This window comes from Quercus lobata, chromosome 4, assembly GCF_001633185.2.
Source record: "Quercus lobata isolate SW786 chromosome 4, ValleyOak3.0 Primary Assembly, whole genome shotgun sequence".
Classification (NCBI taxonomy): domain Eukaryota; kingdom Viridiplantae; phylum Streptophyta; class Magnoliopsida; order Fagales; family Fagaceae; genus Quercus; species Quercus lobata.
In genome coordinates, this window is record NC_044907.1 from 17029478 (window position 1) to 17053309 (window position 23832).

The window sequence follows — 23832 nt, forward strand, 5'->3', positions numbered from 1 at the left end:
ACGAAAATTTTCATCACTATATGTGTCTTGATTTTCTTAAAAATAGTTTTAGTCGTCACTATATGTACCCGAAAATAGTTTTAGTGATGAAATTGTTCATCACTAAATATGATTTAATAAACTGAAATGGTTTTAGTGACGAAATATTTTCGTCGCTGAATAGTGTTTTTAGCGAGTTAAAAAAAAAAAGAAAAACAAATTGGACTTTTAGTGATGAAATTTTTCGTCGCCAAGACTTTTAATGACGGGGTTTCAACGACGAAATGAGTTTCTTCGCTAATTAGTAGATTTTGTCGCTAAAGGTTCTTAGTGATGAAAAACTGGACTTTTACTAACGAATTTTTTCATCACTGAAAATATATTTTGTTGTAGTGGAGAAGAGAAGAAACTCGCAATATTGGATCAAACTGAGAAAAATTATACAACTAATTACTCTTCATTAATTATAGTGAGCTATCTATTTACTAATTACTCTTCATTAATTATAGTGAGCTATCTATTTATACTAATCAAAATACCACGCCTGAGCTTTTCCATTGATACAACTACACAACTATCTATGTTACAACAAACAAACTAACATAACTTAATCTCTATCAGAGTACTTCTCCACGTGCATGAATTGAAGAAACACATACTATAAATCATAGGATTTGCAAGTACTGGGACTTCCACATGATAATGAAGCACAACTGCACCGATAAATAATAAAGAGAAATTAAAAAGAAGAAATGAAGTCAAAAAATAAAAGCTACAAAGTGATTTCTTTTATTAATTACCTTCAATCTTTGCATCTCTATGCTTCAATCTTCCCTTGCAAACGAGCCATATTAACTTTGATAGCCACAAAAAGCATATCTTTCTTTTCATCAACAAAATGGAAGTAAGCATGTCTCCAAGACTTCTTTATTACCAAACTACCGCAAACAATCCAAAATCCCAAAATGAACCCCAATACAACACTTACATAGAACCATAACTTTTCAAACCTGAATTCCTCATTGTCTTCATTTACAGCTTCTGTATCCCCATCACTTGGCAATAATGAGCAATTTGTTATCAATGGAGGCCCATAAAGTTTTGGGTTACCCTCATAAATGGACAGATCAAAGAAGGTTAGAAATTGGTTGGCTGATGGAATAGGTCCAGACAAGTTGTTATATGACAAGTTCAAATGACTTAAAAAAGTCAAAGAAGGCATACTTGGAGGAATGAGACCTGAAAGATGGTTGCATGAGAGGTCAAGAGTTTCTAAATTATGCAATGCTCCTATATTCTCTGGTATCTTTCTGGTCAATTGATTCCATGACAAATTTAAGGTAGATAGTAATGAGAGCTTTGTTAGTGCTTTTGGAATCTCTCCGGTTAGATTGTTTCTTGAAAGATCTATACTATTCATCAAGAAAATTTGGCTGTAATATTCACGTTGGGCACCCTTTGCAGTTAAATCCATATGCTCCAAGTAGGTTAGTGGAAGATGACGTTGGATTGGTGATGTAGAATATTCGACCAAAGATTTCAAACCAGCCAAATTGCCCAAACAAGTAGGGATAGATCCTGAAAAATTATTATGTGCAAAGTCCAAAACATGTAGACGAGCGAGAAAACACAATTGTTCCAAAATGGGTCCTGAGAGCATGTTTCCTCGTAGGCGCAATTCTGATATTGAAGGTAGCCTTTTTCCAATCCATTTTGGCAAAGTCCCTGAGAATCTATTACCTCCAACATCAAGTGCATATAAGCTTGAGCAGTTTTGCAAGGTGGAAAAGTGATCTCCAGAAAAATTGTTGTAGCTTAGTTGCAGCCAATTAAGAGTAGGTAGTGAGCACAATGAGGTTGGGATGTAACCCAATAGATTGTTTCGCGACAGATCAATGGCCTCTAATTTTTGCATACTCATCCAATGCCTGGGGATGTTTCCAGATAAAAGATTGTTCGATAAATCAACAGACCACAAACCTGTCGGCCCACTGGTCAATGAGGGGATCCTACCATTTAGAAAGTTTCCTGCAAGATCTAGGGCGACCAAATTTGTCATACGTTGGAAGATGTTTACTGGTAATGGTCCAGAAAGAAGATTTTTCCTCAATAAGAGATATTGCACACTAGGCCACATTGGGAGTGAACCAGTTAAATTATTGTAACTTAGATCTACCCACTCAACCATGGGGGGAATAGAAGAAGAGTTGAAGCCATTATTTGAGAGATCAAGGACCGAATGGGACGTAAAATTCACAAATGGAAGAGTTTGAGGGAGATGATGAAGACCACAACTTGACAGATACAACTCTGATAGTGACGGAAGCATATTGACAACTTGCAGCCAATGAGTTTCTGCTTTGCTAAGGACTATGTTTTGCAAATTCAAGTATTGTAAGGAAGAGAGATTGGTGAGCCAATATATATTTGAAACCGAAAGAGTTCTGTCAGAAAATTGAGAGGGAACGAGATTAAGATATCTCAAATTTGTTAAATTTCCAAGACTGGGAGACACTAATCCAGAAAACATTGTAAAGGAAAGGTCAAGGTATGTCAACTTCTTGAGAGAGCCATGGAAATATGGGAATGATACTCCTTGGAAATTGATGTTGCTTAGGTTTAAGTAACTCAAATATTTCAGATTATGTAAAGAAGGATCTAACTTACCACTCAAACAATTATGCTGATCAGGAGTATATTGGCTTCCTCCTTCAAAACCACATAGATTTGAGCTTCCAAGATCAATCTTTACTACGTTGCTCGTTTGATTGCTACAACCTATGCCTTCCCAATTGCAACAATCTTGACCCACCCAAGAAGAAAGCCTATTGAATGGATCCTTAAGACCTTTTCTGAATTTTTGAAGGGCTACTCTCTCTATCTCAATGCAACGCACGTTGGCATTTGCAGCAATAGAATTGGATGGTACAGCTTCAAGTGAAATAGATTCGGTTATCAAAAGAAGGTAAAGAAGATTAAGAAGTACAAAGGTGGTATTCATGTTGGCCATTTTCCCTTATCTCCTTACAAGGATCGTTGTTATAGATTTTTATTTTTAAGCATGCGGATTGTCTATTAACTTTTCTTTTTTCACTTGAATTATTGGTACTTACAATTTGCAGGATATTGTTTATTATAGAATAGTTTTGTTTAAGAAATAAATATAAATTAATTTTGTTTCTGTTTTATTTGCTAAATTATTAGTCTTCTACTTATATCAATGGATATTATATTGTTAAAAAACATTTGTCTTCTGAGTGAACAAGCAGTAAAAAAGGAAAAAAAAAAAAAAAACTATAAAAGGTTATATGAAATTAATTTTTATTAAATCAATCAAGCAACATATATACTAATGTCTTTTATATTTTGTCATGCTTTTCATTAGAAACACACACGCATATATAATTACATTTGAATAATAAAATAGATGATAAAAATAAAACAAAAAATTTTATTTTTTTCAATGGAACAAAGTTTAAGTTACATGAAGAATGTACATCGATTGGGACTAAGTTTTTATATATGTAAAAAAATTAAAAAAAATAAAAAAAAAATAAACCAAAGTTTCTAATAAATTATAAAATAATTTAAAACAATAAATAATAATTGCCTTTGAATTTCTTGAAACTTTTGATAATTAAATTTTAATCAATGTAATGATTTTATTTGAATAAAGTTTAGTTACAAAATTGGTTATAGCCTAAGACTACAACATCTTAATAAAATAAACATTACTACATATTTTGAAAACTAACTATTGAATTATATGTTTTTTACACTCTTAATACATATGTCAAATTTTGTATCAATTGAATATTATTATTATATGACCTATAAACTTATATTTTATGCATAATCTTAAACAACAAAAACTAACAATTAAAACAATTTATTGATGGCATAGTTATTGATCTATAATTTTCTTGAAAATTTTCAAGTATGGAGAATATAAGAAGAAGAAGATGTAATCCAATGGTGAAATTCTTAAAATTCACCTTCAATAAAAAGATCTTGAGTAAGTTTGTAGCCTTAGGCTACAACAAATTTTGTAGCTAAATGAAAGTTCAAATAGTGTAAAAACACCCTTGAACGTTTAGACCCCCAATTTACAAATTAACCAATTCAAGCTTTATGTCAAACAACTAGTGTGCAGAAAATGAAAAAAAGCTATAGAACAGAATTGGTAAACAATCTAAGCCAAATTAAAATCACAATCCACAGCAGATAATAAAAGGCAAAGATAAAAGGGAAGGAAGATGCAAACACAAAGACAACACGCGATGTGTTATCGAAGAGGAAACCGAAGCCCTCGGCGTAAAACCTCTCCGCCGCCCTCCAAGTGGTAAACAATCCACTAGAAAATGTAGTTGGGATACATGGACAGCAATAGACCCTCCAAGCCTAATCTACCCAGTGCACCTAAGCCCTCCAAACTTCTTGCTCCAACAAGGTTGCGCCGAACATTTTTCTTTTCTAGCTTCCCGGATTCCGCTACTTGACCATAGCATCAACCAATGTAAATTGGTTCCTTCCTAACTGCTTCCCAGAACACCAAATAGCCCTCTCACAGTAATGGAAATGGTGAGAACAAGATTTTGGTAAAATTCCTCTCAAGGATTTGACAATGGAGAGGAAGAGAGTTGAGGAATTTGAAGAGACTCTTATGTATAGATTGTAGATGAATCAATCTTGTTTTACTCTAGGGTTTCTTTCTCAAAATTCTCTCTGAAAGCTCTCTTTCATTTGTAGGTATAAGGGGTATTTATACAGGGGTGAGAAGAGAATGTGAAACGTCAGGTTTTTCAAAACAGGGGTGGCTCGCAACTTGACTAAGTCGCGAGATCCAGTCGCGAGATAACTGTATGGCCAGTTGTCCTATTTTGTCCTGTAATGCTCTAGCTAGCATGACTGTTTACCTTCTGGCATGCTTGGCACGTGTGCTATATCTGGCGGCTTGCAGCCGCGAGTCACCCGCGAGTCACCATCACAATAAACAAAAAAACCCACCACTAACATTAAACAAAAAACCTCAGCCACCACCATAAACAAAAAACCCACCACCACCATTAAACAAAAAACACAGTCACCACCATTAACACAAAAACACAGTCACTACCATAAACAAAAAACCCAACCATCACAATAAACAAATAACCCACCACCAACATTCAACAAAAAACCCAATCACCACCATAAACACAAAAACCCAACCACACAATAAACAAAAAATCCAGCCACCATCATTAACACAAAACCCACCACCACCACAAACAAAAAAACCACCACCACCATTAAACAATATAGCAACATATACCATATACAAGCCCCCAATACTAATGCTTTTAGGCAAGAAAATAAAACACTAACCAAGGTGTGTTCTATGGGACAAATTAACAAGAGAGACAGTAGCTTCAATGATTACACTAAGGCAAATCAAACAAGCAAGTCTAGAAAGATGAAACCTACGCATGTGAATCTACAAGAAACCAACAAAAGCTTCACTATTTTTAGGGTAAAAAAAAAAGGTAAATGAACTTACTAAATTATAGTATTAAGTGTGCTAATAACAAAAAAAAAAAAGGTAAATCAACTTACTAAATTATAGTATTAAATGCGCTAATCAAATTCAGATAAGTGCATCTTACTGCCAAATAAAAACAAAATTATATGTGAACGCACAAAATAGATTCTCACAAAACCAAACACAAAAGGGCATGTTAAGGACACAATTGACAGTGAATAACCCATGATCTTTGTATGTTTATAAATATCGTGCTATTCTAAATTAAGTAAAAGGTAATGAGAAAAACTAAGTACAATAAGGCCATGTAAACATCTCGCTATTCTAAATTAAGTACAAGGCAATGAGAAAAATTAAGTACAATAAGGCCAAATGTAATAGGGATATCAACTTACATTTGATTGTTTCGGACTTACAGGCCTAAAGGGTTTGCTAAGAATCACCCTTCAATTCATCTGAATCTGAACCACTAGCATTATAACCTACCATATACCAACATATGAACTTTTAATTAGAAGAACAACAACTGGGAAAAAAAAAAAAAAAGATGTAAATTTAGAAGACGTGTATGCAGCATTGGCACAGAGCTCATCTGAAAAGCAGGCAACATTCAAAAGACGAGTAAATTACCAATCAAAAAAACAAATGAATTAAAATGAAACAACCACAAGACTTGTCCACAACAAGCAGTGCAAACAACATAATAAGAAAGGTGAACAATACAAGGCCTAAGGAAAAAGGTTGTGCATACCACAAACTTATTAATTCAGTACTTTCAAGAAAGAGGCCTAGAATAATGCAAGGATTATAATATCATATGTTATATACCCTCCCCTTATGCTCTCACTACACTTTAAACAGATTAAATTTATTAAGTTAATTTAAATTTACATAAAGCTCTATTGCCAAAGTTCCAATACGATTAAATTACTATTTACATGAAAATTGTATTATTAAAAGTTTGGAAAATCTGAAAAGAAATTAAACCTATTTATTTAAATAGGTTTGCTCATCTCCCACAATTTATAGTTTTAATAAAATGAATTGATCTTATTTTAGATATGAATTTTAATTAATCTGTGCACGGCTAGTGAAATTATATATCCAAACACCTTATAAATAAATAAGAACAAACTATTATATAGAAATAAATAAGAACAAACTATTATATAGATTTTTATTTCAAAAAAAGCGTACAATACAATCTCCAAATACCAAGGTTTTTGCTAATTCATGATAACTCAATATATTAAACACATACACGTACACAACACTACAAAATATTATGGATCCATAGAGCAAATAATTACTATTCATGTACAGAAATTGTTGTGCAATCAATCAGAAGGCATTTATTGCTATTACTATGCAAAGACTTCAAAAATAATCCCAAAATCCATACTTTAAAACGGCACACACAGAAAATCAGATCTGATATTTAACTTTATAAACTTTTGCAGAGAGAGGATCGATGAGAGAGAGAGCTTACCAGTCTTTTTGGGAGTGGCTGAGAGGCGTGGGTCTGTCTATGGGAGGAGAAAGAGAGAGTAACAGTGTTTTGTTCACACAAACAAAAAGGGGTAAAACTTAGCTACAAATGTTATTCCTCGTATTCCTCACTTAAGATTTTATTACGTGACTTTTTTCACATGAATAAAAGTGTATTTTTAAAATTAAGTAGCCACATAAAAAAATCATAAGGGAGAAACTTAAAAAGTAAAAAATAATGAAAAAAAAAAAAAAAAAAAACCTAAAAAATTTAGAGCCCGCCTAAAAATTAATCACTGCGCAAAAAGAAATCAAAAAATTTCACTACGTGCTATTCACTACTCAAAAGAAAAAACTGAACTTCTACTTTCAGTTTACAAAGTGTGTGCTTCACTGCTTTACTAGTCTGCTAGTCCTATTTGCATACACAACAAATGAATGAGAGCCACACCTTTGTTTTTGAGTTTTTAATATAGAATGAATGAGAGCCACATAATTTTGATATTTTTTAAGCCTTTACTTTTAGTTTTTGTCTTATTTGCAACACTGGGCATTACACTTTTTTTTTTTTTTTTTTTGGTTAAGTGTATGTTGTAATACTCCTTCTCAAAAACATTATAATATTATATATTTTTTAAGCCTTTACTTTTAGTTTTTGTCTTATTTGCAACGCTGGACATTACATTTTTTTTTTTTTGGTTAAGTGTATGTTGTAATACTACTTCTCAAAAACATTATAATATTATATATATATAAATAAATAAATATATATATATATATATATATATTACCACTACTACTTGATAATTATGATTTAGCTTTGTTATTCACGGAATTTAGTTTTTTTTTTTTTCTTATGATAATTATGATTAAAAAAAATAGTAGTTTTAACTAATTAAGTGAATAAATTTAAAAAGTACTTAATTTTCTCTAACATTAATTCATTAATATATATATATATATATACACATATAAATAAATAATAAACATTTTATTTTTAAGATTACAATTCAACATATGCGATGGTCCATTTTGAAGAAAAATAATTAAATCTAAATGAAAAGTATCACTAAATGTTACGTTTTTACATTTTGCTATTTTTATTTTCTAAATATAAGATGTGAAAACTCACATAAATCTCTTACAAATTTTTACCTACATATTATTAGTAATAAACTTATTATATTTTTATTTTATAATTATAAAATAAATATTATGACGTCACCAGTCGAACCAAAAAATTGGTAACCAGTAACTTTTTTGGTTCTTTGTTCGTATCGGTTTTTAAAACCACGGTAGGCACTATCATGGTTTTAATAACTGGACCAAACTTGCCGATTCAACCAGGAACCGATCATAGATCCAGTCTAGTTATAACTAAAAACCGAAAAATAGTAAAAACCCAAGATTGACTAGGAATCGGTTGATCAATCGTGAAAACCGAAAACCAAGACGGCTCAACCAGGTTTTGAACGTTTCTGTTAAGATGCCAAAATGATCCCGAAGTCATAGTTGTTAGAGCAATCAAAATTCACATCAAATTAAGAAATATAGGGCTGGATTCAAGTTACACCTGATGTAACTCTAAAAAATGATACACCATCCAATAACTTAATATTAAATTCATATTTTGAAAATCCAACCGTTGAATTACATATTCTATATGTTCTTAATATGCATGCAAATTTTCATGCCAATCGGGTGTAACTTACCATTTGATCTTTAAAATCATCTTTTATGCGTTATTTTAAACTACAAAAACTTAAATTTAAACAATTGATTGATGACATGATTATTAATTTTTGATCACCTTGAAATTTTGTAAGCTTGAAAAATATATGAAGATAATTTAATCTAACGGTAGATTTGTCAAAATTCACATTGAATTAAGAAATATAGGGCTGGGTTCAAGTTACACTTAATGTAACTCTAAAAAATGTTACATCACCCGATAACTTATTATTGAATGCATATTTTGAAAATCCAACCGTTGGATTATATGATCTATATGTTCTTAACATGCATGCCAATTTTCATGCTAATCTAGTGTAATTTATCATTTGATCTTTAAACTCATTTTTTATGCGTTATTTTAAATTACAAAAACTTAAATTTCGACAATTGATTGATGACATGCCTATTAATTTTTTATCACCTTGAAATTTTGTAAGCATGAAAAGTATATGAAAATAATGTAATTTAACGGTAGATTTGTCAAAATTCACATCGAATTAAGAAATACAGGTCTAGGTTCAAGTTACACCTGATGTAACTCTAAAAAATGTTACACCACCCGATAACTTATTATTGAATTCATATTTTCAAAATGTAACCATTGGATTACATGTTCTTTATGTTCTTAACATGCATGCCAATTTTCATGCCAATCGGATGTAGTTTACCATTTGATCTCTAAACTTATCTTTTATGCATTATTTTAAACTACAAAAACTTGAATTTAGACAATTGATTGATGACATGCCTATTAATCTTTGGTCACCTTGAAATTTTGAATGCATAAAAATATATATGAAGATAATGTAATCTAACGGTAGATTTGTCAAAATTCACATCGAATTACGAAATATAGGGCTGGGTTCAAGTTACAGTTGATGTAACTCTAAAAAATGTTACACCACCCAATAGCTTATTATTGAATGCATATTTTGAAAATCCAACCGTTGGATTACATGTTCTATATGTTCTTAACATGCATGCCAATTTTCATGCCAATCGGGTGTAATTTACCATTTGATCTTTACATTCATCTTTTATGCGTTATTTTAAACTACAAAAACTAGAATTTAAACAATTGATTGATGACATGACTATTAATCTTTGATCACCTTGAAATTTTGTAAGCTTGAAAAATATATGAAGATAATTTAATCTAACGGTAAATTTGTCAAAATTTACATTGAATTAAGAAATATAGGGCTGGGTTCAAGTTACACTTGATGAAACTCTAAAAAATGTTACACCACCCGATAACTTATTATTGAAGACATATTTTGAAAATCCAATCGTTGGATTACATTATTTATATGTTCTTAACATGCATGCCAATTTTCATGCCAATTAGGTGTAATTTACCATTTGATCTTTAAACTCATTTTTTATACGTTATTTTAAACTATAAAAACTTGAATTTAAACAATTGATTGATGACATGTCTATTAATTTTTTATCACCTTGAAATTTTGTAAGCATGAAAAATATATGAAGATAATGTAATCTAACGATAGATTTGTCAAAATTTACATCGAATTAAGAAATATAGGTCTGGGTTCAAGTTACACCTGATGTAACTCTAAAAAAATGTTATACCACCCAATAACTTATTATTGAATTCATATTTTGAAAATCTAACCATTGGATTACATGGTCTTTACGTTCTTAACATGCATGCCAATTTTCATGCCAATCGGATATAGTTTACCATTTGATCTTTAAACTCATATTTTATGCGTTATTTTAAACTACAAAAACTTGAATTTAGAAAATTGATTGATGACATGCTTATTAATCTTTGATCACCTTGAAATTTTGTAAGTATGAAAAATATATGAAAATAATGTAACCTAACGGTAGATTTGTCAAAATTCACATCGAATTACGAAATACAAGGCTGGGTTCAAGTTACAGCTAATGTAACTCTAAAAAATGTTACACCACCCAATAGCTTATTATTGAATTCATATTTTGAAAATCTAACCGTCAAATTACATGTTCTATATGTTCTTAACATGCATGTCAAGTTTCATGCCAATCGGATGTAGTTTACCATTTGATCTTTAAACTCATCTTTTATGCGTTATTTTCAACTACAAAAACTTTAATTTAAATAATTGATTGATGACATGACTATTAATTTTTTATCACCTTAAAATTTTGAATGAATGAAAATATATATGAAGATAATATAATCTAACGGTAAATTTGTCAAAATTCACATTGAATTAAGAAATATAGGGTTGGGTTCAAGTTACACCTGATGTAACTCTAAAAAATGTTATACCACCCAATAACTTATTATTGATTTCATATTTTGAAAATCCAACCGTTGGATTACATGTTCTATATGGTCTTAACATGCATGCCAATTTTCATGTCAATCGGATGTAATTTACCCATTATTATCCATTTTACTAATTAAATCTAACCCAAACTTAACTCAACCAAATTATTATGGGTAAGCCCCAACCCACCCAATTACCCAATAATCAAAATTACCAAATTACCCCAAAAACTTGCAAATAACCAAAGTACTCCTAAAATCCTCTAAAATTGCCGAAATGCACCCTAAACCTTAAAAATGATCTAAATCCCTCTAAAATCATAAAATTACCAAAATACTCCTAAAACTTAAAACATTACCAAAATATCCCCGGAAACTAAAAAAAAAAAACCAAAATACCCCCTGAACCTAAAAAAATAACCGAAATACCCCCGAAACCTTCAAAATGACCAAAATACCCCCCCAAAACTAAAAATGACAATAATACGTCCTAAACCTAAGCTATAATTAACCGAAATACTCCCCAAAACCTAAAAATTACCAAAATATCCATGAAACCTAAAATGACCAAAATACCCTCACAATATGAAAATTGCCAAAATACCCCCCTAAACCTATAAAATAACTGAAAATACCCTCAAAACCTTAAAAAATGACCAAAATACCCTTGAAAATTATAAAAAATCCAAAATACCCCATAAACCTAAAAAATGACCAAAATAGCCAGAAATTATAAAAATGAGTATTTTGGTCATTTAGGGGTATTTTGGTCATTTTTAGGTTTGAGGGTATTTCGATCATCTTTTAGGTTTAGGGTGTATTTTTATCATCATATAGGTTTTAGGGTCATTTTTGTCATTTTATAGGTTTCAGGGGTATTTTAGTCAATTTTTGGGTTTTGAGGGGTATTTTGGTCATTTTTACGATTAGGGGTATTTTGGTAATTTTCAAGAATCAAGGTTGTTTCTGTTAGTTTTTTGGTTTCAGAGGTATTTTGGTTAGTCTTTTAGGTTTAGGGTATTTCGATCATCTTTTAGGTTTAGGGTGTATTTTTATCATCATATAGGTTTTAGGGCCATTTTTGTCATTTTATAGGTTTCAGGGGTATTTTAGTCATTTTTTGGGTTTTGAGGGGTATTTTGGTCATTTTTTACAATTAAGGGTATTTTGGTAATTTTCAAGCATCCAGGCTATTTCAGTCAGTTTTTAGGTTTCAGATGTATTTTGGTTAGTCTTTGGTTAAACAATAGGTGACGAAAATTTATTTCGTCACCAAAAACACCTACATCCTAATATTGGGTGACGAATTTATAATTTCATCACCTCTGGTAAGTCTTTGGTGACGCAAATATTTTGTCACCCTAGGTTTGCCTTTTTTTCATGACCTATAGTGATGAAATAAATATTTCGTCACCAATTTGTACATCTTTGGTGACGAAATATTGATTTTGTCACCAATTGGTACATCTTTGGTGACGAAATATTGATTTCGTCACCAATTTTAAAATTTTTATAATATTTGGTGACGAATTCTTCTTTTCCTCACTAAATGTTATCATTTGGTGACGAAATTGTTTATCCTCACTAAATTTCGTCACCATAGCCCACTTTTGTTGTAGTAACTAAATGCTGAAATACAAGCAAATTTGACACGGAATAAAGCCAACAAAATGGTTGATTAAATTCAACATTACAATCACCCCCTTTGGCTATTCCGTGACAAAACCCTAAAGCAAACTCTAGACTTAACATGTGAGTTGGGAACAGTTGAGCAAAACTCACTCACACCTAACTCTAGAATCTGTGAAACACTTGAATCATAAGAACATGAAACTCCTGAAACACAACAATACACCATGATCATTGTATGAAAAAAAAAAAAAAAAACATAAAATGCATATGAAACAGGCTTAAAGTGATCAAGCAAAGATGAAGTTAAAAACCAAATCATGGCTTGATCAAACAAGTAATCACTATAAGGTAGTGATCACAGTGCTCATTCACACTTGGAATGAACACTTGAGAATACAAGTTAACAAGAACAAAGCAAGTTACTTGTATGCCCAACACTCAACCAATGCATAATACAACAAGTATATGCATCTAGGAACAATCCTACAAGAGCACAAGAGTGACAGTACTTAAAAGAAAATGCAAGGCATTTAGATAGAAGTACTGATATGAACAAAGCATAAAAAGTTGCATAAAGCATGGCATAAACCATAAAGCCTACAAACATGTATAAAAACATAACCCTAAAAGCTTACATAAGCAACATGGGTACAAAAACACAATATATACTGAATAACATCAACAATATATATATAAAGAGTAAACCAAGTTTATAAGTTATGAGTTGGAAACAAACATACACTAAAACCACAGTGTATCAAACCCATAGCAACAATAAAATATCCAAAATCATAAACAAAGATAGCAATATAACAAGATGGACACTGTCTGTTTTTGACTGCTCCCCTTCAACATATTACTCCCCCTTAAGACATGCTTCTCTGCTTCTCAACAAAACAAAAACTTTATATGTCTCCCCCTTTTTGACCGGAATGGCCAAAGGGTCATTGTCCATGCTGGGTGGTGAAACTGTCAAGTTTTGCAAACAAAATATCAATCTGGTCCTGCATGGCTGCTATCCTCTCAGAGTGCTCGGTCTGGACTCCTCTGATTCCATTAAGTCGTTCTAGAATGATCTGAAATGCATCTTGAGGTGTATCTGAAGAAGTTGATACTCTAGTCCTTTTGCCACTCCTCCTGGGTGTTGAGGTTGATGCATGCCCTGCTGCCTCTGCCTCAATCTCCATTGGGACACCCTCTCCTTCATCACCTTCATCTTCTTCACCTGGAAGCCGAACACTTATCCTTTTGAAGGTTAGCTTGTTAATTGCAGAAGGTGTGGACATGGGACTGATGTCTCGAGGGATTGGAACACCCTTCTTTCTAAAGATCCTCATGAGCAAACTAGGGAAGATCAGTTTAGGCCTAGAAGTGGTTCTAGTCTCATCCACAATAGTGTCAAATATGTGGGAACTGATGTCAATGAATGTCTTTTCTTTGAGGTCCATCATAAAAATTGCCCTTGCACTGTTGATTGTAGTCAACTTCCTTATGGGATATAGGTTAAATATTATGATTATAGTGAGACACCTCATGTCCACTAGAAAAGTTGTGGTATTCAGACACTTCCCTTCTCTCTGTCCACCTATCCTCTGTTGTACAGTTTCAATAGACAGAATCCTATCTTTGTGATTGACAAACTCTTGATCTTCTAATCCCTCAAGACCTAGCACATCATCAATGTCATGTGCATCCAAAGTAAACTCTTTACCTCTAACCCAGCAGCTTAGTTCATCCTCCCTTGTCACAGCATTGGAATAAAACTCCCTAAGTTCACACACAACTGGGAGATCACACAGAAGCTTTTCCCATCCTCTCCCTTCAAAACAGCTAGGGATAAAAGTGTCTCTCAAATCCTCCAAATCCACAAACCTTTCTTGAATAATTCCTGCCTTTAAGAAGAAGTTCTTGTATCTCTCAAAATGGGAAACATATCTGAACAGGTTAGGGTTCATTTTCATTCTCTTATCTGCTTTCTTTGCAGGAGTTTTCCTCTTTGGGGATGAAAGAGCCATCTGTGAACAATCAGAAGAGGCCACAACAACATAGTACAATACATGTGTAGAACAAATCAGTACTTTGTTAGTAACAAAGACAAAAATGCAACCACACAAATGAACTAGCCTAAAATTGGATACACAAGAACAACTGGTATAATGCAGGGGAGTATTAAAGCAGCAGAGAATGAAAACACCCAAAAGACAAATATATGTCAATGAGACATACATTTTGATGAGTATGAAATGACCCATAGAACAAAAGACAGATGCACACAATAGATGAACAAGCACATATTCAGCACAATAAACCCCACAACCAAAACAGGAACATTTTGAATCAACACATCAACATAAGATCAGACAAGATGAGTAACCAACAGATAACAAACCCTAGCTAAGCACATGATGAAGACCAAAACTAACAACTTAAACAAGTTCAAACTAAATCAATAGCTTCCACTAACTAAGCATGGACAAGGAGCAACAGCTGAAACAAAAACCCATCTCAAAACAGACACAAATGCGAATATTCAAAAGGGAAAAACACAAAATCAAGTAAAACAGAGTTCGAGAAAGAAAACTCATACCTGTTACTTGAAGATTTTGAGTTGAAAGGAAGCAACAATGGAGTTTGAAAATGGTTACACGGAGCGTTTGGGAAGGAGACAGTTGAGAGAGAAGATGAATAGTCACAAAAAGTTCGAGGGAAAACTGAAAAAGATTTAAAAACTGCCCCTGTTTTTTCCAAACACGCGTTTTTCGCGACTTAAGTAAGTCGCCAACAAGTCGCCAGGTCAAGCCGCCAAAACATTCAAAGACAAAATTTTGAAAAAATTTTCTAAGTGTTTTTCGCTACTGGAAAGTCTACCCGCGAGGGAGTCGCAAGCTGAGCCACGAAAATCTCTGTGTAACCCTCACGACTGGACCTTCCACTCGCGAACAAGTCGCCAAAAATGACCCGCAAGCTCGCGACTGTGTCATGCAACTGGACTTACCCGCGACTGAGTCGCCAAAACAAGGCAAAAGTGATTTTTGAAATTTTCAGTTTTTTAAGAACAAAAATACTTTCCAAAAACACTTAAAACGCTCAAAAATCTTTTTGTGCTTGAAACAACAAAGATTAAGCATGTGAAAACACATTTCATCAAGTACAATTACACAAATGAATATGACATTTATTGAACATAGACTTGTGTGTTGTGTGTGGATATCAACAATGAGATAGTCCTTAGTCTAATGTGAAGCTTCAATGATCAGTTCAACCAAGGCATACACAATTAGCACTAGATCATGTGACCCATCTTAATTATAGAAATATACATATATGACCTCCAACAAAACTTGATAACATAAATTGGAGCTTTACATTTGACTCCACTTTCAATCATACCATTTGATCTTTTTGATCTTTTTGAGACGATCACCTCTCATTGTGAGAGTGATGTTTGATATTTCACTTTGATGAGATAGCCTTTGGCTTTTTGAATAAACATTCACTTTAATCTTTGGTCGCTTTCCCTTTTTCCTAGTCGAATACTAGTATGTGCGACAGGCTTTTGCAGCTCAATATCTCTTTTCATTTGGAGATTTACATTTGGTGAGCTCTTTTTAGCAAAAACAAAGATAAAGAGTGGAAAGATATATAAACACAAGTCTATGCATGTCTCAAGATCAACATAACCATTCACTAATCATTCATGACAAGTTTGAAGATCTATTTATAACAATCACATAGATTTCAAGATTTCTCCCACAGTGATAAGAGTGCAATGAGACAAGCTACGCTCGAAAATACACAAAGCCATTAGCACAAAGGTACAAGGCAAAACAAGTTTTGAAACAAAACTCAACAATGTCGATCAATCTTTTTGATTTTCTATTTTTATGTGATTTTTGGATTTTTGACACAAGAAGAAAAAGATTGATCAAAAACAAAAAGAAAACCAAAAGTATGCACAAATAGACAAACAAACAACCATCAACATAAACAATAAGCAAACAATTAAACACCGTCACAAAGCATAGGAAGAATTAATGCATGGACATGTTGTAATGCTTATGCATGAGTACCCTTTTTCACCCACACGTCACTTGCGTTTGGGGTGATTTCCTTATAGGATTGGGTACGGGAGTTAGGGCTTTCAAACCTTCTTGTGAAGCTTTCCAAGCAGTTGGTAAATGCACCAATCATCTTCATCACGTTCATCATTCCGGGATCACCGTTTTGATCTCTTGATGGTTCACCAGCCCAATTTCTTCTATCATTTCTAGGTCCTCGTGACCTTTGAGGAGTTGCACTATTCTTTGCTCTCAACTTTTGACAATTTGGTTGAGTATGCCCTTAAAGTCTGCAATGATGACACATATAATTTGATCTAGGACCTCTTTGTGATCGTGGACGAGACTTGGCTCGGGATTCAGACCTGCCCACAGATTGATTACGTGAATTCAACAACCGTTCGTTCCCCACATTTCTCTTCTCCTCTATCTTGGGCTTCTCAGCAATAGAACCAACATCAGCTGATTCTTTGGCCTTTATAAACTTCACTTCTTTAGTGATATTTTCAGATGAGCTACTTTCTCCGGTATATCCCAATCCGGATTTGTTTGAAAAGCTCTTTTGAGATGAAATAACATCATCTAGCTTCTTGGTGATGACTCTCTCTATTTTAGCATTTGCTTGCACAACCTCTTGCTTAGGAAATCTCACTTTTGTGTAAGCTTCTGACAGCTCACCGTTTAGTGTTTCTATCTCACATTTGGCTTCCCTATATCAAATTAGGAGACTTTTATAGTCCTCCTCTGCCTTCTTCATTTTTCTCACAGCTGCCTTGGCCACCCTTGTGTACTCACCCGACTTCTCTAGGAGTGAGTTATAATTCTCTTGAAGATTGGCTGTGCTTTCATCTTCTTCAGCATCTGATTCTTCAACAACTCCCAATGATTCTTCATCACTATGTTCTCCAAGGTCTCGTACAAGCAGATTCAACTCGCCTGAAGATTCAACATGGGCAATAGTCATAAAAGCTGAATAATTCCCCTCTCTATCATAACTTTCTTTAGAATCTGAGTCGGATGAATTCGAGTCACTCAATGTCATGGCATACACTTTGCCTTTCGATTTCAAATAATTCGGACATTCTTTCTTAAAGTGTCCATGCCCGTTACATTCAAAACAAGTGACACCTTGTGTAGATTGAGACTCTTTTCCATCTTTCTTTTTGAATTCCCTTTTCTCCCTTCTTGAACTTTGGAATTTTCCTTTGTCACCAAATTTGCCATTATTCTTGAATTTCAAGAATTTTCGGAAATTTTTTATAAGGTATGCAACATCTTTGTCAACCACATCTTCTCCCGATGAGTCATGGTCTTCCACCTTCTCATTAATGGTCTTAAGAGCAAGAGATTTACTATTCCGTTGATTGGACAACGACATTTCATAAGTCTGAAGAGAACCAACCAGCTCCTGGACTTTGATGTCATCAAGGTCTTTGCTCTCTTCAATCGCTGTCACTTTGGCACGAAAATTTTCTGGCAATGATCGAAGGATCTTCCTTACAATTTTAGAATCCTCCGTTTTCTCTCCCAAATTGAACTTGCTTACAATCACCTCATTCAGCTTGCTATAAAAAGAGTCAAAGGACTCATCCTCACTCACTTTTAACTCCTCAAACCAAGTGGTTAGCATCTGCAGCTTGGTGTTTTTTACTTTCTTCGTGCCTTTGTAAGTGGTCTCCAATATCTCCCATGCTTCTTTGGTAACGGTAATGTGAGAGATTCTGTGAAATTCATCTGGAGACACACCACAGAAAATAGCATTGAGTGCTTTACTGTTAGCATTAGATGTAGCTAATGCTGCCTTATCCCATGTGGATTTGGCTTCCTCAGGCCTGGTCCAACCTATATCAACAACATCCCAAACTGATTCATCAATGGAACATAGAAATGCTCTCATGCGAACCTTCCAAAAAACATAATTACTACCATCAAAATATGGAGGTGCATTTAGAGATTGAGACCGATCCATCTCAATAGGGAGTTAAGGATCACACTATAGTAATGAAACCACTAGAAGTGTACCCGCTCTGATACCAACTGAAAGTTCAAATAGTGTAAAAACACCCTTAAACGTTTAGACCCCCAATTTACAAATTAACCAATTCAAGCTTTATGTCAAACAACTAGTGTGCGGAAAATAAACAAAAGCTATAGAACAGAATTGGTAAACAATCTAAGCCAAATTAAAATCACAATCCACAGCAGATAATAAAAGGCAAAGATAAAAGGGAAGGAAGATGCAAACACAAAGACAACACGCAATGTGTTATCGCAGAGAAAACCGAAGCCCTCTACGTAAAACCTCTCCGCCGTCCTCCAAGCGGTAAACAATCCACTAGAAAATGTAGTTAGGATACATGGACAGCAATAGACCCTCCAAGCCTAATCTACCCAGTGCACCTAAGCCCTCCAAGCTTCTTGCTCCAACGAGGTTGCGCTGAACCTTTTTCTTTTCTAGCTTCCCGGATTCTGCTACTTGACCATAGCATCAACCAATGTAAATTGATTCCTTCCTAACTGCTTCCCAGAACACCAAATAGCCCTCTCACAGTAATGGAAATGGTGAGATCAAGGTTTTGGTAAAATGTCTCTCAAGGATTTGACAATGGAGAGGAATAGAGTTGAGGAATTTGAAGAGACTTTTATGTATAGATTGTAGATGAATCAATCTTGTTTTACTCTAGGGTTTCTCTCTCAAAATTCTCTCTGGAAGCTCTCTTTCATTTGTGGGTATAAGGGGTATTTATACTGGGGTGAGAAGAGAATGTGAAACGTCAGGTTTTTCAAAACAGGGGTGGCTCGTGGTTTGGCCTCGCGACTTGACTGAGTCGCGAGATCCAGTCGCGAGATAATCGTATGACCAATTGTCCTGTTTTGTCCTGTAGTGCTCCAGCTAGCATGACTGTTCACCTTCTGGCATGCTTGACACGTGTGCTACATCTGGCGGCTTGCAGCCACGAGTCACCCGCGAGATCAAACCGCGAGTCTCTATTTTCTTGCACACTCTTGAGCATTCAACACTCTATCTCACTCACTACCCTTACAACAAACCCACCTAAATACAGGGTTACTAAATGCTGAAATACAAGCAAATTTGACACGGAATAAAGCCAACAAAATGGTTGATTAAATTCAACCTTACACTAAATGTTGTCCGTTTTATTTTATGTAAAACTTTGGTTCACTTAAAGTAAATTATCTTAGTAATTTTTAATATAATCACTTGACAAAATTATAGCATATATACCACATAATGCATGCACGATGTGTAAGACCTAACTTAAAAAAGATTTCATTCAAATAGATATAACAACTGAAAAATTGGAGTGCAAAATATAACACAATTGATTCACTGCTAATTGCAAAGCCATGCCATGCATGAGATTCAAGAAAAATGATGGTACGATCATCTATTTTGGCACCACGCACATAATTCAATTTTTATTTTTCAAAACTCACCAAACAAATACTATAAGTAAATAGAAAAGATACTAGCATTTATTCTAAAATAAAATAATAAAAAAAGACTCTCGCACTGTATATATTAGCCCTACCTTTTTAAATTTTTTTTTTTTAATAATGTTTTAAAAGGGAGATGTATGTTAACATGTGTATGTGAATTAGTATAATATCTTCCAACAATGAATAAAATATATAACTTTTTTTTTTTTAATATAGAAAGTTTCAACCTAGATTGTCTGTTTCTGATAATAGCTCTTTATTATTAGACTAAGACACTAATCAATTTTTGGTGTAGACGGGGATTGAACCCCAAATCTCCTATTCAATCATCAGAAACTTTACCAATTGAGCTAATTAGAAACTATTAAAATATATAACTTCTTATTACCCAAATTTGTTTTTTCTTAGCCTTTTCTTCTCCTCGTGCAATGAATAAAACAATACCTATTCATATTCTATTATGTGTATTTTATTATAAAGAAACCTTTTATTTATGTTTTTATTCGTTTTATTTTCATATTAGTATTTTGATTTTAAAATATACTTAATAATGAAGTTACTTAAAGTAAATTTTTTTGAAAAATATCAATATACTTATAATTAATCACATGAAAAAAAAAATTGTGTTTTGATTGAGTCACATCAGACAAAGACAAGATGCACGCAGTATGCCCCCAACATTTATTATTAAAAAAAAGATATTATTGCAAATAATTAAACTAATATAAAATAAATAATATTAATAAATACATATAAAAAAAATTGGCACTAGAATTAAATGGAAGTAGTATTTCTTAAGCTTTTTGAAACTTTCAAAAGAGTTTCCTTTATAGCAACCATGTTATTTATTTTAATGTACTTATCATAACATATTACATATGGACAAAAAATTGAAACATAATAATAAAAAGGGAGAGAAAATTGAAACATAATAAGAAAACAGGAGAGGCATCCACTTAGCACAACCGAAACCAAAATGTAAAGAACATAGTTGTTAGGGACATATTTTATGTAATTGGCTAATCTTTTGACAAAATGCACTTTACTTGTAATTGGGTAGATCTAGGATGAGTTTAGTACTTTAAGAAACAAATGTTCAAGTTAAGTATTGAAGCCATGCAAATCTGACCAAGAAACAAGTGAAGAAAGTGCTTTTCATAGCCAAGAAACAAGTGAAGAAAGTGCGTTTCATTAAAACTTGACAGAAGTCTCGACAAAATCCTTTCTATCGAGATTTAGTGTTAAAGCTCGACAGATTCTCGACATAAGCTGTATCTGTCGAGAATTATGAAATTAGAAATTCTAGATCTGATTTTTAGCCAATGCTTATGTATTTGTGTAGGGTTTCTTTTCTTACAACCCTAGACATATATAAAGATTATTTTAAAGCAGTCGCACATGCATTGTGTGATCGGAGGCAGAAATTGACCTAGTTTATCATTCTCTCTAAAGAAGCTACTACGTCTTTATGCCAAGGGTTTTGTGACCAAGGAGCTTTTTGATCTTAATTGTTGATAAAGTGAAGAACTTTGCAACCAAAATCTTCTTCAAGTTGGTGGAGTTAGTCATATACTGGGATTCGTGCATCATTGGTTAGTCACGTATTGGGATTCATGTATTTAACTGAGGGATTGCCGCTACAATACGAATCCAATTGGGTATTGGGATAAGGGTTCAATTGTAGGTTGGTATTTTGGGATAAGCCAAAGGGTTTGGCAAAATTCCTTATACTTGTAACTGCTTATGATTGATAATAGTGGATTCTCGGGAGTGGTAACCTTAAATTCATCTGGTGGGGTTTTGCCTCAGTGGTTTTCCCCATTCGTAAACAAATCACCTATGTCAAATTTATTTTCTGCTGCATTTAGTTTAGTTGGTGATTTGTTTGTGCTACCCCGCCATTGCATGTAATTAAATCTAATTAATTAACTTGGGTAATTAATTAATTTGCAAGGGGTCAATTCATTTTAACCTAACAAGTGGTATTAGAGCAGACACAGTCTGATTAGGTTTTAATCTTTGTTGTGTGATCCATTGACCCCTGTTTGTCATGGATAGAGGATAGTCTCTTATTATACCTCCTTTATTTTGTGGCACTAACTATGCATATTGGAAAGTACGCATGAGAGTTTTCTTGCAGTCTTTAGAAGAGAAAGTATTGCAAGTTGTGGAGATTGGCTAGACTAAGCCAAAGGAAGCGCCGGCTGATAGGGATGATGGAAAGATCAAAGTGGCAAACTTCAACAGCAGAGCATTGATTGCCATTTTCAGTGTGGTCACGAATGAGGAGTTTAAGAAAATATCCTCGACTGAAACTACAAAGGAAGCATGAACCATTCTCCAGACAACCTATGAAGGAACTAAGGCCGTTAAAGATTCCAAGCTTCAAAGGCTTACCACAAGCTTTGAGGAGATCAAAATGGAGGAGGATGAGTCATTCAATAAGTTCTATGCCAAACTCAAGTACATAGCCAATTCAGCCTTTAATGTTGGGGAAACTATTCCCCAACCCATGGTCGTAAGAAAGGTGCTAAGGTCTCTACTTGAAAGATTACATGCCAAGATCACTGCCATTGAAGAATTAAAGGATATTGACTTTATTCCTTTGACAAAGTTGATTGATAACTTGCAAACCTATGAATTGGGTTTGACTAGACTTGGGAAAGGAAGCAAGAGTAAGAGCATGGCACTGAAGGCCAAAAGTAATGAGATTGATGAGTCTTCAGATGATGAAGATTCCAAGATGAAGTCCTACATCACCAGGCAGTTCAAGAAGTTCATGAAGAATGCCAATGTGAAAAGTTTTGACAAGGACCATAAGCATTCCAGTTCTTCTCAATTAAAAAGTCAAGACAGAGGGAAGAAGGATGCTAAGGATGGCAGTCAGTATACTATTCCCTTCGGACAAAAATGCTTCGAATGTCAAGGTTTTGGACACATGAAACAAAAATGTTCAACATATCTCAAGTCGATTGGTAAAAGCAAGGCTCTTGCTACTACCTTAAGTGATACCGAGCCTGAGACTGAGTTGAATGACAGTGATGATGAGGGAATCTTGAGTGCTTTCACTGCCATAGTGGATCCTACTGAGGGGATCATAGAAGCAATGGATGAAGAAGTGGACTTAGTGGAATCTAAGTTTAAGGAGATGGATGAACAAGATGACATCCATACAACCTATGCAAAATTGTATAAGGTTTTAAAAAAGGATGAGAAACTGTATAGGCTGGCCACCAAGAAACTGAGTGATGTGGAGCGAGATCAAGAGGAGCTTTCTACCAAGGTTGATGAAGCCAATTAAACCACTAGAGCACTGTGATTTGAGAACAATTTTTTGACTAAAAACATTAAGAAGCTTGAAGCGGAGCTATTTCAAGTCAGAGCTCAATTGGAGTGGAGCTATTTCAAGTCAAAGTTCAATTGGAGAGGACATCCAGTGCAAAGCTCGATGAGATGCTAAGTTTTTAGAAAACTGTTTCTAACAAAACTGGTTTGGGGTATGAATTCTCTTCTCCTAATATTGCCTCTTCTAGTAAGATTGTTTTTGTTTCACCTACTAATGATAATGATGCTAAAAATAATGAAGCTAAAACTGAAATAGCTAGTGAGAACTTAGACAAGGGCAAATCTATTCTAGGAGCACCTCCTAAGGTTGAAAAGAAAAAGACTAGAAA

The 23832-nt window shown here is 33.7% G+C and overlaps 1 protein-coding gene across 1 annotated transcript; it reads right to left on the bottom strand.

Moving 5' to 3' along the window:
* Positions 1-408: 408 nt before the first annotated feature.
* On the bottom strand, positions 409-3100 carry LOC115984307 (receptor-like protein EIX1). Its single transcript, XM_031107279.1, has 2 exons — positions 780-3100; positions 409-692 (listed from the first exon to the last, which is right to left on the bottom strand). Exon 1 carries the CDS (start codon positions 2987-2989, stop codon positions 797-799), a length of 2193 nt encoding a protein of 730 aa, XP_030963139.1. The 5' UTR covers positions 2990-3100; the 3' UTR covers positions 409-692; positions 780-796.
* Between the last annotated feature and the right edge of the window lie 20732 nt (positions 3101-23832).

Excerpts from the sequence above, each read along its gene's own strand:
- LOC115984307 (XM_031107279.1), bottom strand. The coding sequence starts at position 2,989 with ATGGCCAACATGAATACCACCTTTGTACTTCTTAATCTTCTTTACCTT.